General features: G+C 35.4%; 2 protein-coding genes across 4 annotated transcripts in view; one reads left to right on the top strand and one right to left on the bottom strand.

Moving 5' to 3' along the window:
* STK3 (serine/threonine kinase 3) overlaps nucleotides 1–17,137 on the bottom strand; it is a 314,394-nt gene that overhangs the window by 200,541 nt on the left and 96,716 nt on the right. The gene's annotated exons all lie outside the window — the stretch shown is intronic.
* On the top strand, nucleotides 15,097–16,006 carry LOC118883649 (coiled-coil domain-containing protein 127-like). The gene has a single exon (XM_036830685.1). The coding sequence runs from the start codon at nucleotides 15,132–15,134 to the stop codon at nucleotides 15,906–15,908; it is 777 nt and encodes a 258-aa protein (XP_036686580.1). The 5' UTR covers nucleotides 15,097–15,131; the 3' UTR covers nucleotides 15,909–16,006.

Genomic DNA, 17,137 nt, shown 5'->3' with positions numbered 1-17,137 from the left:
AATTCCTTACATGGAGGCTTTGCACCTAGAACTACTGTCTAAACCCATCTGAGGGAAAAAGACCACTTTCCGCTAGGAGCAAAGTAAAGACACAGTTAATTATAACTACATGCCAATGTAAATGCCATAAATTCAATAAATCATCTATATGAAAAAGAAATTAACAATGTGGTTATTTGTATACATATAAAGATAGCAGCAACTAAAATTATCTTTTGTATTATGTAAAACAAAATGCTTAAGGACCCATTGATAAACTTCTCTGAGATAAGTGTTGATATATAGATATAAATTTTTTACTGTCTTGGGGGAGACATTTTCTACAGTATCAATTATTTGACACTATAATGAAACTATGGCTCAAAAATATGTTTTACATAAACTCTCTCATCTACATGTCATCAAGCTAATTACCAGGACATCACCACTATCTCTTCCACTGGCTCTAGCAGATTCAGAAAAGAAAAAGAGTTTTGTGTTTTGTTTTGTTTTGTTGTACTCAAAGTTCAGCTAAGAGTAAAGCCGTATAAAAGAAATCCTTATTCCCCCAAAAGTCTCAAAGCAATTGCTTCAGAAAAGAAGAAGGATGCTTTCTCTATTAGCCAAACAATATAATTTAAGAGTAAAGAGTTATTTAAGATGACTTAACTTTTCTCAAACAAAGTAGAAAGTTAGGTGGTAATAAGGTTAGTGAACAGAATTCTGGGAAACTGCCAAATTCTGGCACATTCTGATCATCAAGCTATTACTACTGCAGGGAAGGGGGACACTCTTGAAGAACTCTGATGCAGGCTTAAATTTTACATAAAGAGAAGCCATATAATTGCTATCAAATGCTTTAGAGCTCCAAGAAGCAGCTACCACACTTTGCTGTGTTTCTTTAAAAATATATTTATATACCCTATTGACTTTGGGTGGTATTTAGCTCCAAAAATACCAAAGTATCAAAAAGATAATTAATGTTTGGTCTTACATACTTTATGTGTGGCCTCTAAACTTTCTCATTGCCCAAACATTCAGCTATACCACTTAAATTTTTCCAATTATCATGGGATCCCCTTTTCAATCTGGTTCAGTATATACTTAGGATCTACTTCATACAAGGATGAACACAACACTATCTTTCATCTGGGTTAACAGACCAGGATCTGGAGTCCACTGCCTAGGTTCTAATCCTGGTTCTTCCAACTATTAGTTACTTAGTCTCTATACCTTACTTTTATCATCTATAAACTGTAGATAATAGTAATAACACCTACTTCACAGAACTGTTTGAGGATTAAATATTAGTACAAGCAAAACTTGTAAAACATAACCAGAAAAAGAAATAAAGTACTGGTATATGCTACAACGTGGATAAAAAACATTATGCCAAGTGAAAGAAGCAAGACACCGAAGACCACGTATTGCATGATTCCTTGTATGAAATGTCCAGAATAGGTAAGTCCACAGAGACAGAATACAGACTAGTGGTTGCCGGGGTCTGGAGGGAATGAGGATAAAATGATTAATGAGTACTGAGTTTTACTTTGGAGTGATGGAAGTACTTTAGAGCTAGGTAGAGGTGGTATTTACACAACACTGTGAAGGTACTAAATGCTGCTGAATTGTTCACTTTAGAATAGCGAATTTTATGTTACATGAATTCCTGCTCAATAAATTTAAATTAAACTAAAAAAGAAAGAAGTAATAAACTATTTATTGACTCCTTCAAAAAATACTCAGAACAATGGTAGGCATGTAGAAAAGGTTCAATAAATGTTAGCTATATAAATTATTATCCATACCACAAAAACTAGTAAATACACAGGATAATATGTTATATTCCAAAAATTTTAATAATACACAAAAGCTTAGAGTTTTATGTTTACTTTTAAGTATTCATTTTATAATTTATTTCTTTTAAATTCATCATGAGATTATGTAATTCATCTACCAGGAACTCTTTTTCTCCAAAAAAGATATTCATACAAAAAATACACATGAAAAATAGCAACTAAAAAATTACTTTGTATATTTACTGTTCCATGTTATCCAAGTTATAAGCGTAATTTTGACATACAGTACTTATGCGTTTAACTACCTGGAAAAAAAAAAAGTAGCTAAATTATTAAGAAAATACACACAAAATGGCAACCAAAGAACTATTTTGTAAATTTAACCCCACAAATTGTAACTATTATATTGTTATACTCAGATGTTAAAATAATGTAATATGTAAAATACCACTAAAAGATTTACACATATATTTACAAACTCAATGGAAGGTTCAATTTGCAATGAATCAGAAAAATTCTTCCCGATGGAAGACAAAATGGGAATCAAGAACTGGATCAGCCCAGGGAAAGCAAATAAGAAAGAACATAAAATCATAAGGCTATATTTATGGCTATCAGAGATCACTAACTCATATTCCTGTTTTAAGGCAAAAAAAAAAGTATTCCATATTCCAAACTTGAAGCCTTTATCCTATAGCTTAGGGAAAATATGTCAATAAATGAAGAGATCACAGTCAGCTCCCAAACCATCAATTATAGCGGCCAAAAGATCAAGTCTGAAAATGCTTCACCTCGAATAAAAGGCTACTAGAAGAAACTAGGAGGCACTTTCTACTAATATCTCAAAAGAAAAACCATGAAATGCTCCGAAGGCAAGAGAATAGTTCATATTTTCCATTTCTTTGTCTCACATACTTGTTTTACTATTAGAAGGCTTTTTGTTTTCTTTGTCATGCCTAATGTTCGTCTTCTAAATTTCCATTAAATGTGTTACAAAAGGTTCCTGTTGAGAATGATAACTATATTTCAAATATACATTTAACAACAAAAGGAAACTGTCATTAATAATTTTAATATGAAATTAAATTATTGAAATAAACTTTGAAATATTATATGTTGACATCAAGTCAAAGAATTGGGGCATGAAGCATGTAACCTTTACTAGATCAAAAGCAAAATTTAGGTTAAGCTTTTTAAAACAGCCAAATATTTAACAATGGAAGAAAAATACACATTATTGCTTTATGAATAAAAATACAAGTTTGTGGGAAATAAAGCATTCTACTTTCTATATCACGCATCTACATTGTTAATAGCGTTACACTACATATGATATGAGAAAAAACTTTACAACTATAAAGATTTTTTAAACGTTATCTTCTCCTCTGAAGACCTTTAATAATTTCCTGAAATTATTTAAATGTGATTCACACTAAACAGAGATGTACTTCTCCCACATCTCAGTTCCACTGAATAAAAATATTATGCATTCTGTATGCCCTCTAATCTGTACGTCTAACATCTAGAGAGCTGGGTTAGCTGTGGCAAACAGTATGGTTTTATTAAATTAAACACTGAATTATTTACCATATGATCTAGCAATTAAAAGCAAGAACTCAGATATTTGTACATCCCTGTTCAAGGTTCATGGTGGCATTATATACAATAACCAAAAAGTGTAAACAAACCCAAGTGTCCATCAATGGATGAACAGATAAACAAAATGTTGCATATACACACAATGGAATACTATTCAGAATAGATCAACAAAATGTTGCATATACACACAATGGAATACTATTCAGGCTTAAAAAAGAATGATATTTTGACACATGCTACAACATGGATGAACCTTGAAGATATGCTAAGTAAAAGAAGTCAGACACAAAAGGACAATATTACATGATTCCACTTATACAAGGTGCTTAGAATAGTCAAATTTATAGAAACAAAAAGAATGGTGGTTACTTAGGACTGGGGAGAGGGAGTAATGGAGAGCTACTGTTTAACGAGTACAGAGTTTCAGTTTGGGATGTTGAAAAAGTTCTAGGGGTGGATAGTAGTGATGGCTGCAGAACCATGTGAATGTATTTAATGCCACTTAAAAGTGGTTAAAATGGTAAATTTATGTTGTACATATTTTACCACAATAAAAAGAAAAAGGAAAAATCTTTAAAGTTCTGGAAATGGATGGTGGTGATGGTTGTACAACAATGATGTAAAGGTACAGCTGACCTTTGAACAACACGGGCTTGAACTGCACAGGTCCACTTATATGCACATTTTTTCAATAACTACTATATGTGTCATTGACCTGTACACTTAAAAATGGTTAAAATGGTAAATTTTATGTTATGCATATTTTCCAACAATTGTTTTTTAAAAAGTTGGGTGAAGTCTTTCAGTAGTTTCACTCTTAATTGATTATTTTTAGAGCAGGTCAGAATATAGTTGGCTAAGAGGTTTCTGAATACATTGTAAGCAACTGAACCACCACTACAGCTAACCAGCGCTCCTAAACCAAGCACTGCCTAGCAAAAGTATTACTGCCCTTCAACCTACTGGCCCTGACTAAGCCTGGCAACCATACAGAATGCTTTATATTGCTACTGCAGCAGTAAGCGATGGGATCTTAAAATACAGCACTTGGTGGTCAAAGCATGAGCGTGTTATAAACAGAATATACTTTAAATCCATTTTCCCCAAGGCTAATGACCGCACCTTCACCCTCAATCACATTCCCTTCCTCTTTGACCAGGGCCTTGTGTTACTGTTTGTCATCTTTGGCCCCACTCCTTATATCTTTAATCCTCTCCCTGAGTCCTTCATCTCATTCTAAAATCAGATTAAGTCCCTTCATCCTATTAAAATCTTTCCTCAACCCTGATGCCTTTAAACTATCTCCCGAACTTCTCTCCTCTTCTTGGTCGCCAAATACCTAAACTAGATTCTACTGGTGCTGCTTTCTACTCCCCTACTTCCCCTTCATTCCTTGATCCCTCAGGAATCGGCTTCTGCCCTACCACTCAATTAAATTACACTCCTGAAAGTGAACCATGACCTCCAATCTGATAATCTCTTCATACTACCCAATCTAAAGGCAAAAATGACAAACAGTGATAAAAAGTCATCAGCCACCTCCTTCTTAAAACTCTTCTCTCCCTTGCCTGAAACACCATGTTCTCCTAATTCTTCTCTTACTCTCTAGCTTCTCTTTTACCTCCCTCCTCCAAACCCCCAAATACGGGTACTGTTATTCTGTCCTTCATCATTTTTTCCTTCTCAGAAGTTTTCTTCTTGAAATTCTGCAAAATATTTTATAAATGCAGAATACCATCGGCACAAGGGATACTAGAAGGACTCAGGTAGTTGGAGAACAACTACACTTATGTCAAAAGCTAATTAGCTGGCAAAAGAGGAATGCTTCCCTACTGCACATGCATATACCAGTGTTCAAGGTTAAGAAAACCACATTTGTAGTTTTTGGCAGGTAAAATACATTTTAAATGAAAAAAACATTTAGAATGTTTTCTTTTTTAAATGACTGTACCGCTAGAAGGAAGTATCTAACAATCTGCTCATTATTAATTGCATGTTTTCTGATATGGTTAATTATTTAGGCTTGATGCAATCATTCAGCTGGTTAAGACTACTTACTTGATACAAAGTTAAAGATAGGATGTATAAGTTGCAATGTAAATATCAGTTTCTTAAGGCTCAAAAATAATTTCCTCTAAAAGAGAGTTTAAAAAATTTCATAGAAATAAAAATGAAATCCATACAGAATTGATGTTATACCTTAATTTAAAAGTTGTCAGAATATTTATAGTCTTTAAAAGTATAATTTATGATAATTAGTGGATAATAATCTATTAGTATTAAATATTAAAACCAAGACATTTTTACACACTTTAGGATTGTTGACTAGCAATGACTCCTTTTTGTAAAATTTTTTTTTATTGAATGAAAGATTCTTTAAATTCTATAATGCTTTCACAAGCTTCACACACGATTTCACATAATCCCATAATAACCCTTTTTCCCCTTACCTCTATAAGCAATGGCTTCTTTAAGTTGTTTCCTTTTGCCTTAAAAAAGGACACTATTCATTTTAAAGCTTTATCATAGAAGTAGAATATATAAACTTATTTCATTTAAGCAATTTTCTAAACATTTTAGGGTTCAAAACAGCTAAAGAATATGGGGAAGCTCCCAAGATACAGTGCTAAATGAAAAACGAAAATTACAAAACAACACAATCTCATGATTCCAATTCTGGTTAAAAAACAGTATGTTCTCATGGTCGTGATATATATGCAAAGCAAACAGGAATACCATATATCAAAATGCTAACTGTGAATCTCTAGGCAGAACAAGTGCAAGTGATTTTTATTTTCCTGTTTATATTTTGCTTTCTTTCTTTCCTCCTTCCTTCCTTTCTACAATAAACATGCATTACATTTGTAGTTGGGCTTCCTGGAAGAATAAACTCTACATTCCATTCAATTTTCTGCCTTATATTTTGACAGAGTGGAAAAAAGATCATCTCACAAAGTTGTACAGAATGGCTTTAAAGCATTTTCAGTGTTCTCATGCACCTGATCCATCAACAAACCCTGTTAATCTACTTTTAAAAATATACCAGAAACCAACTACTTCTCACTATCTTCACTGCTTTTACCATCCTCATCCAATCATCTCTTGCGTGGTTCATACAAGTCTCCTAAACTAGTTTATGTGATTCCACCCTTGTAACTCTCCAGGCTATTCAGTCTCATGTCACTCCTCTACTCAGAAATCCTCAGTGACTTCTCACCTATTCAGAATAAAAGCCTAAGTATTTACTATAACCTTCAAGTCTCTATGATCCGTACCCGGAGTTACCAGGCACACTCCCACTTCAGGACCACTGAACTTGCAGTTAGTTGCCTCTACCTGGTATATTCCGTACACAGATATCTTCATTTCCTTTAAGTTTTTATTCAAGTGTCATCTCCTCAGTGAGGCCTTCACTAGCAATCCAGTACTGTACATCAACCACTCCACTCCATCGCTGAAATTTCCTATCTCACTTCCCTGCTTTATTTTTTCTACTGCAGGACTTATTACTAACATACTAGATGTTGTATTTACTTCTCTTCTTTATTATCTCTCCCTCATTAGAATACAAATGCAATAAAGAGAATATTTCATCTTTTTTTTTTTGCTGCTGCTGCATCCTCAGCACCTAGAACAGTCCCTAGCACATAGTAGGTGCTCAGTAAATATCTGCTAAATGAATGAATAAATGCATTCCTTTGTAAAGCCAAAGCTTCTAGGTCACGGTAATAGTTGACTCACCTAATGTCATGAAATCACTGCAACTCATTTATTCATATTCTGAAAATCAGTATCTAAAATGACTTTACAGAGGGCTAAGAGGTGAAGAACAGCTATGGTAAACAATAATGTAGCCATATTTTCTCAAGCCTAGAAAGAAGCATCCAGGATCTTCTCTTCAAAATTCAGCAATAAAATTATGACCTGATTTGTTGTATCAAAGGTTCTCTGGGAGATCACATTGCTGTTTTTGTTGATACTAAAAAGTAAGCAATATTGGCTAAAACCACACAGTTACTCTTCTAAGTTTTCCACTAGAATATTCAATTCCACTCTATGAGGCTGGATATAAAACTTTCCTTATATATAAACAAAAAACAAGCTGAATATCATACTTCTCTGCACCTGAGTATCTGTTATCTAAAAGATCTTGGGATATTTTATAAACATCAATCAATGCTGTGCAAAGAAAGCTAAGGCGGAATAGGCAATTAGATACTGTGAAAAACTGGAGGCAATCAGAAGAAATACAGTCCATGGTGGCAGTGACACAAGCTAAGCAGGAGGTATGGATAATCTGGGTAAGTGCCATGGAAAAATAAATATCATGATTGGACTGGAGGCAAATGGAAACAGTTCAAATTGGCTTCGTACAGTACTCTGTGGAACATATGACGTCCATATGTCCATTACCAACAAACTGAAACATGGAAAATAACAAAAGCCAGTGCTGTGATGGCTATAAGAACACACCCAATGCCAGTCTCTACCGCATCACAGCAGCATAACTTACTACAGCTGCCAGGTAAGCTGGCTAAGAAGTCAGAAGCAATAAGAAAAGAAAAGGGGAAAGACCTAACTATAAACTGTTCTCTTTCTGTACAGAAGAAAAAGCCGGAATCTACACTAGAAAGTAAAATGTGGCCAAAGTCAAGGCTGAAAGTAAAGTGCATTTTTTTTTTCTGTAGAGTTCCCAAAAGTATAAAATACTTTAGAATTAAAGAGGTCAGCATTTTATCCAAAACTACAAATGATTTAAGATTCAAAGAACTAAATAAAATAAGAATGGGATAGGATGGAATAACATCCAAGAAAAAAAAGTGTAAACGTGACCTTTCAAATTAGAAACACACAATAGAGAACTAAAACAAACTGACCAAAAGATGTGCTAGGAATCCATTATGTTGTATGTCAGTGCTAACAAGTCTACCAAATTTTCTTTCCATATTCTCTACCCTCCAAAGTGATTCATCTTCAAGATAAAATCATTGTTGATATGAAAGAAGTAGTGCTTAGGCAAATGTCATGAAGATCAATATATACAGCAAAGCCAAAACTATAAAAAAAACTTACAAAAAGTAAACTAACATCTTAGAGCCTATCTGGTAGTCCTGACCTTTTCAACCAATCAAAACTAGATAGTCCCAGCCAGGTGAACTGCATAAAAATAACCTCAGCCCTAATTCAGAAATATATTGGTTGTCACTCACTGAAACTATATAGTAATAAAATCCAGCAGTTAAAAATACATAACTATTTTATAGTATCAATAAATATCAATGTCATTCCTGTTTCAACCTGACTTCCCATTCTACCCTCAAACCCCCAAACTTGAAACCAAGTACAATTTCTTGAGTAGCTGGAGTGTGGTTAAGGAAAGGAAGCTATGCTTGTTTGTAAGGAATCTGCCATTTCCTCCCTGCCAAAACACTTGTTTAAAAAGTCATGTAATATTTCTATTAAATTGTAAATGCAGCCGACAAGGAAATGGCCTACTGGCAGTGTATTACCTTTGTGGCAGTGCCAACAGGCCTACAGCAAAATAGTGCACATGATAATTTCAACATGCATTCCCAAGTAACAAAATTGTGCTTTACATAAATACCACAGAACCTGAGCAAGATCCAGAAAAAGCAATGAAAATTTGCCCAAGCTTTCATGCTTGCCTATATCAATTGTATGTCATAACTAAAGCAAAATAGAAAAGCATCTACATATGTCCAAGAAGCTTGTGAAGTTAGATCATATAACCCTGGGAAAACTATTGCAACTTAAATCTGTGTATTTCTTGTTAACCACTGTAACAACTCACTAATAAAAATTAAGAAAAACTGTGGGTATCAAATGAACCAAAATGTACTAACTACATACAAGTCCTTAAAGACTATAATGCAACTTATTAACAGGAACATATGTTCAGTGTAAGCCACAATTGTTATGTTAAATTACTTCTTCCTTTGATATCACTCATTTGATTACAGAATTTAAGAGATCCACAAACCTTCCAATTAAAATGGTGACCTTCAGTTTATAAGTCACTTACTGCAATGCTTATAAAGTCACCTCTGATCATTTATCCCTTACCTTTCATTACATAGCACAACTACATGTAATTATGCTATTTAAATGATCCCAGATGTAATGAAGATGATTCTATTTATGTAAAAGTTATACTGAAAACCAAGTTAAGATAAACAAATAATCTGTAATTAATATAGTCCTCTAGGACAGCTGAAAATTCTACTCTGCAAGAATTTAACTAAAATACATAGTTTTTGTTTAAGTCAGATGTGTCTGACTTACAAGTGTCTAACTATCTTCATTTTTAAAAATATGTCTGATCAGTCATGATTTCAAAAGTCAAGTTTGCTACAGACAGCATTTCCTCCAAAAACGTCAGGAATTAAGTGTTGTACACTTGAAATTACAGAGTCAACACCTGCCCTCAGATACCTCCCGACCTCCTAACACAAACACACCTAGATATTTATGTCTTCTAAAATAAATGTTAGCCCAAACAGTTTCTATAACTGGTTTAAAAACAAAACACAACAAAACTTACTATGATCAATATAGTAAGTCTATACAATTGCTTTTAAGACCCTCAACAGGGTTAATGATTATATCCCCGTTAGCAAACCAAAGCTATTGTCCAGAGGCCAACATTAAGTCTTTCTGATCTCCAGGATCTAAAGTACCCCCAAAAAATAATAAATAAATAAAATAATAAATAAATATATATATATGAATTAAATCAATTTAAAACTGATATTTTATACAGACACAGATGTAGAGAACAAATGTATGGACACCAAGGGGGGAAAGTGGGGTGGGGGTGGGGGATAGATTGGGAAATTGGGATTGACATGTATACACTAATATGTATGAAATAGATAACTAATAAGAACCTGCTGTATAAAAAATAAATAAAAAATAAATACAATTGAGATTTTAAATAAATAAACTGCACTTAGTAAAAGTTTGAAAGTCAAGCCATGAGCAAGGATAGGGCTTTCAATTTGTATTTAATTAGCATTTACTTTCATTTTTCAGTTTATTTCACTCTTATTCTAACCTACAAGTACAACATTATTACTGTATGAAAGAAGAATCTGAGCTTGCTAGGTTTCGATATTACCACCACAAAGTGTCTTTGAGATAAGAAAGGTAATTGAGCACATATTCAACAAAAACATTTATTGGATGCTCTTATGTAAGTCACTCCACTAGGTTCAATTAGACACACAAAAATGAAACACACGTGTATTTAAAACTTAGATCTAATAGAGGAAATAAGACAACATAATCATTACTATAATACATAGTAAGTTAAAAAAAAATAAAAGCCAGAAGAAAGACAGAGAAAAGGTGAGAATTCAGAGAAAAAAAAGATTTTTTAAAATCAGTGGAATGAGGAAATTCAGACAGTAATTAGACATACCTAAAACTAACCTCTCCAGAAGTAAAAGAGTATTGGGGGCTTGGGGGGAAATCATAGATGCCATATGCATATACAGTTACCGGTTCCAGATTAAAACACAAAACAGTGGCATGTTGTAATAAAGTAAATATTAAACAAAACCATACCCTAAATATACAATATAATAAGAAACTCTCTTGAGGGTCACCAATATTATTACTGAGAGCCATAGTTCTCAATTTTGGGGGTCAAGAAACTCTTATTTTCATTGATGAAAATTGTGAACTCTCTCACCAACAAAATGCACATCTGCACACAAACCAATACTTAAATGAAATTTTGGGGGTCCAATGACTCTGAATTCTCTGCTCCAGAAAAAACTCATTCTACTCTCTTGTGAATCACAGTTTCCATTACTGAGCAAGTATACAGTGAAAATGAAGCAGAAAACATCTGTATATCACAGTCTGACCTGAAGTTAGAAAAGAGAGTCTACATGTCTCTGTGTCCTCATGGGCTCATTATTTCCATACTGTTTCCAGTAAAGGCTGCAGAAGTCATCTCAGCAGCCATAAGTAAGGGCTTTAAAGCTTTCAGCAACCTCCCACAGCTGGCAATAAGCTCCCTTGGGTACTGCATAAGGTCCCAATACCGCCAAACCTACTCAATAACCCAAAACAAAATACGGTGATGATGAAGCAACTGCCTGATCCTTTCCATAGCCAAAAGCTCCCTACGTGGATTGACATGTACACACTGCTATATTTAAAAGGGATAACCAACAAGGACCTACTGTATAACACAGGGAACTCTGCTCAATGTTATGTGGCAGCCTGGATGGGAGGGGAGTCTGGGGAAGAATGGACACATGTATATCTATGGCTGAGCCGCTTTGCTGTGCACCTGAAACTATCACAACACTCTTAATCAGCTATACTCCAATATAAAGTAAAAAGTTAAAAAAAAAAAAGCTACTCTCTGCAAGAACTTGAACTATTTTACTAACTCAATTTGAGACTTGAAAACTTAATAATGCTACCTAATATTTCTAAAGCATTTACTATTTTACATGTATTGCTCACTTACATTGTCTTATATGATCTTCACAACAATCCAGTGAACTGGACAATTAATTGAGAGTCCACTATAACTAACTGACAGATAACAGAATTGATTCAGGACTCACAAGTCTCAAATGCCAGGTCACACCACTATAATGTGGCAACAAGGAAAGCATTACGGCATTGGAAGAAATCAGATTTCCAAAGGTACAGTGATTCTTGCTCTTCAGATGCAAGTTACAAACCAATACTTGGTCACGAAATCAACTAAATGGATTTGGACCACTTATCTTTTTTTTTTTTTAATGAAAAGATGAAAAACAGTAGAAGAAGAGAAGACTGTGATAGAATAGAAATCAGAGTGGATCACAAACAGTGATTCATAGTATGAAATATATTTCACATGTGAACCATTATGAACATGCATAGATAAGCACTGTTTTACGTATATTTTGTCTCAATTGTGTGCACACACTTGCATGCACACATGTGCATAATAGGTCACAATGTGAAATATATTTCATACTATGGATCACAGTCAAAACAGTATGAAATGGAGTGCAAGCAAGAAGAACTACAATCCTGCAGCCTGTGGAACAAGAACCACATTCACAGAAATATAGACAAGATGAAAAGGCAGAGGGCTATGTACCAGGTGAAGGAACAAGATAAAACCCCAGAAAAACAACTAAATGAAGTGGAGATAGGCAACCTTCCAGAAAAAAAATTCAGAATAATGATAATGAAGATGATCCAGGACGTCGGAAAAAGAATGGAGGCAAAGATCGAGAAGATGCAAGAAATGTTTAACAAAAATCTAGAAAAATTAAAAAACAAACAAACTGAGATGAACAATACAATAACTGAAAATGAAAAATACACTAGAAGGAACCAACAGCAGAATAACTGAGGCAGAAGAACGGATAAGTGACCTGGAAGACAGAATGGTAGAATTCACTGCTGCAGAACAGAATAAAGAAAAAAGAATGAAAAGAAATGAAGACAGCCTAAGAGACCTCTGGGACAATGTTAAACACAACAACATTCGCATTATAGGGGTCCCAGAAGGAGAAGAGAGAGAGAAAGGACCCGAGAAAATATCTGAAGAGATTATAGTCAAAAACTTCCCTAACATGGGAAAGGAAATAGCCACCCAAGGCCAGGAAGCGCAGAGAGTCCCATACAGGATAAACCCAAAGAGAAACACGTCAAGACACACAGTAATCAAACTGGCAAAAAATAAAGACAAAGAAAAATTATTGAAAGCAGCAAGGGAAAAATGACAAATAACATACAAGGGAACTCCCATAAGGTTAACAGCTGATTTCTCAGCAGAAACTCTACAAGCCAGAAGGGAGTGGCATGATATACTTAAAGTGATGAAAAGGAAGAAACTACAACCAAAATTACTCTACCCAGCAAAGATCTCATTCAGATTCGATGGAGAAATCAAAAGCTTTACAGAGAAGCAAAAGCTAAGAGAATTCAGCACCACCAAAGCAGCTCTACAACAAATGCTAAAGGAACTTCTCTAAGTGGGAAACACAAGAGAAGAAAAGGACCTACAAAAACAAACCCAAAACAATTAAGAAAATGGTCATAGGAACATACATATCGATAACTACCTTAAACGTGAATGGATTAAATGCTCCAACCAAAAGACACAGGCTCGCTGAATGGATACAAAAACAAGACCCATATATATGCTGTCTACAAGAGACCCACTTCAGACCTAGGGACACATACAGCCTGAAAGTGAAGGGATGGAAAAAGATATTCCATGTAAATGGAAATCAAAAGAAAGCTGGAGTAGCAATACTCATATCAGATAAAATAGACTTTAAAATAAAGGCTATTACAAGACACAAGGAAGGACACTACATAATGATCAAGGGATCAATCCAAGAAGAAGATATAACAATTACAAATATATATGCACCCAACATAGGAGCACCTCAATACATAAGGCAACTGCTAACAGCTATAAAAGAGGAACTTGGCAGTAACATAGTAATAGTGGGGGACTTTAACACCTCACTTACACCAATGGACAGATCATCCAAACAGAAAATTAATAAGGAAACACAAGCTTTAAACGACACAATAGACCAGATAGATTTAATTGATATTTATAGGACATTCCACCCAAAACCAGCAGATTACACTTTCTTCTCAAGCGCATACGGAACATTCTCCAGGACAGATCACAGCTTGGGTCACAAATCAAGCCTCAGTAAATTTAAGAAAATTGAAATCATATCAAGCATCTTTTCTGACCACAATGCGGTGAGATTAGAAATCCATTACGAGCAAAAAACGTAAAAAACACAAACACATGGAGGCTAAAAAATACTAAATAATCAAGAGATTACTGAAGAAATCAAAGAAGAAATCAAAAAACACCTAGAGACAGATGACAATGAAAATACGACGATCCAAAACCTATGGGATGCAGCAAAAGCAGTTCTAAGAGGGAAGTTTATAGCTATACAAGCCTACCTCAAGAAACAAGAAAAATCTCAAATAAACAATCTAACCTTACACCTAAAGGAACTAGAGAAAGAAGAACAAACAAAACCCAAAGTTAGCAGAAGGAAAGAAATCATAAAGATCAGAGCAGAAATAAATGAAATAGAAACAAAGAAAACAATAGCAAGGATCAATAAAACTAAAAGCTGTTCTTTGAGAAGATAAACAAAATTGATAAACCATTAGCCAGACTCATCAGGAAAAAGAGGGAGAGGACTTAAATCAATAAAATGAGAAATGAAAAAGGAGAAGTTACAACAGACACTGCAGAAACACAAAGCATCCTAAGAGACTACTACAAGCAACTCTATGCCAATAAAATGGACAACCTGGAAGAAATGGACAAATTCTTAGAACGGTATAACCTTCCAAGACTGAACCAGGAAGACATAGAAAATATGAACAGACCAATCACAAGTAATGAAATTAAAACTGTGATTGAAAATCTTCCAACAGACAAAAGTCCAGGACCAGATGGCTTCACAGGTGAATTCTATCAAACATTTAGAGAAGAGCTAACACCCATCCTTCTCAAACTCTTCCAAAAAACTGCAGAGGAAGGAACACTCCCAAACTCATTCCATGAGGCCACCATCACCCTGATACCAAAACCAGACAAAGATACTACAAAAAAAGAAAATTACAGACCAATATCACTGATGAATATAGATGCAAAAATCCTCAACAAAATGTTAGCAAACAGGGGCACAGGGGCCGCGACTTCCCGGCCGGAGGTGTATCTCCATGAATAACTTAAATGACCCCCCAAATTGGAATATCCGGCCCAGTTCCAGGGCTGATGGGGGTGATGGAAGCAGATGGAATTATTCCCTGTTGGTTCCAATGCTGGGATTGGCTGCTTTTTGTTGGATTTGGTCTAGGGAGTCCCGAAAAGAAACAGAAAAAGAGAGGGAAGCATACCATCAGAGAACAGCTGCCTTCCAGCGGGACCGCGAAGCCAAGTACCATGCCACGATCTCAGAAAGTCGGCGGGCCGTGGCACAGTTGTCCCTGGAACTTGAAAAGGAACAAAACAGAATGACTAGCTACGGAGAAGCCCTCATCTCTCAGGAGTGCAAGATGGTAGAAGAGAAGAAGCTTCTGGAACAGGAGCGGGCTCGGGTCCTGCAGGAGAAGGGGCAGCCCTTGCGGAGTGCATACCTGAGCTGCCTGGACAAGGAGGAGGACTGGCAACGGAGAGCCAGGCTTCTGCTGAGAGAGTTCGAGGACGCTCTCACAGAAAGACAGAGCATCTACTGCAGTCTGGTTCTCCCTCGCCACAAGCGGCTGGAGATCGAGAAGAGCTTGCTGGTCCGAGCGTCCACTGACCCAGTTGCTGCTGACCTAGAGATGGCGGCTGGCTTGACTGACATATTCAAGCATGACATGTACTGTGGTGACGTCTGGAATACCAACAAGCGCCACAATGGGAGGCTTATGTGGCTGTATCTCAGATATTGGGAACTAATGGTCGAACTGAAGAAGTTTAAGAACGTGGAGAGAGCCATACTGGAAAAGTAAGACAGGAGTGAATGGCTCAGCGTCAGACCGGTGTGTGTCCTGGGTTACCCGATGTTTTCCTTCTGCCAGCGCTCCCTGTGTTGTGGCCACACATGCACACAGCCACCTTTCAGCAGTGGCCTTCTACTCCCGCCACCCTCTGAGCTCTCTGTTCCCCTCAGCGGCTAAGGACGCAGTTTCTCAGGAGCATTTTTTAAGCTGTCAATATTTTATTAAGCGGAACAGTATAACCTCATAGCTTTAGGGAAAAACTGTTTCTAAGAATGCGAAATATAATATTCTTCCTTACTATAAGTCATTTTTTTGTCTGTTTTTATCACTCCCTAAATTCTTTTTTCTCCTCAAATTATTTTTCTCTCTCCTAAAATTACAGTTATAAGTTGTCAGGTAGTGGATAGGACTGCCTAATAGATGAGAAAGGAAGGTAGTGATACTGTCAAGGTTTTGTGGTGTTTTGAAGCTCTTTCCCACCAAAGGGGAAAAAGTGTTTCTTATTTCCAGTTGATACCCTTGTGTGTGTTTATGAGCAATGACATATAATTAAAACACCTCAATTTAAAAGCAAAAAAAAAAAAAAAAAATGTTAGCAAACAGAATCCAACAACACACTAAAAGGATGATACACCATGATCAAGTAGGATTTATCCCAGGGATGCAAGGATTCTTCAAAATACACAAATGAATCAATGTGATATAAAACATTAACAAATTGAAGAATAAAAACCATACGATCATCTCAATAGATGCAGAAAAAGCTTTTGATAAAATTCAACACCCATTTATGATTAAAAACTCTCCAGAAAGTGGGCACAGAGGGAAGCTACCTCAACACAATAAAGGCCATATATGACAAACCCACAGCAAACATCATTCTCAATGGTGAAAAACTGAAAGCATTTCCTCTGAGATCAGGAACAAGACAAGGATGTCCACTCTCACCACTATTATTCAACATAGTTTTGGAAGTCCTAGCCAATAAGAGAAGAAAAAGAAATAAAAGGAATATAAATTAGAAAAGAAGAAGTAAAACTGTCACTGTTTGCAGACGACATGATACTATACATAGAGAATCCTAAAGGTGCCTCGAGAAAACTACTAAAGCTAATCAATGAATTTGGTAAAGTTGCAGGATACAAAATTAATGCACAGAAATCTCTTGCATTTCTATACACTAATGATGAAAAATCTGAAAGAGAAATTATGGAAACACTCCCATTTACCACTGCAAC

Source organism: Balaenoptera musculus, chromosome 17 (assembly GCF_009873245.2).
Source record: "Balaenoptera musculus isolate JJ_BM4_2016_0621 chromosome 17, mBalMus1.pri.v3, whole genome shotgun sequence".
Lineage (NCBI taxonomy): Eukaryota > Metazoa > Chordata > Mammalia > Artiodactyla > Balaenopteridae > Balaenoptera > Balaenoptera musculus.
Note: the sequence above shows the minus strand (reverse complement) of the source record. Positions and strands in the feature narration are given on the sequence as shown.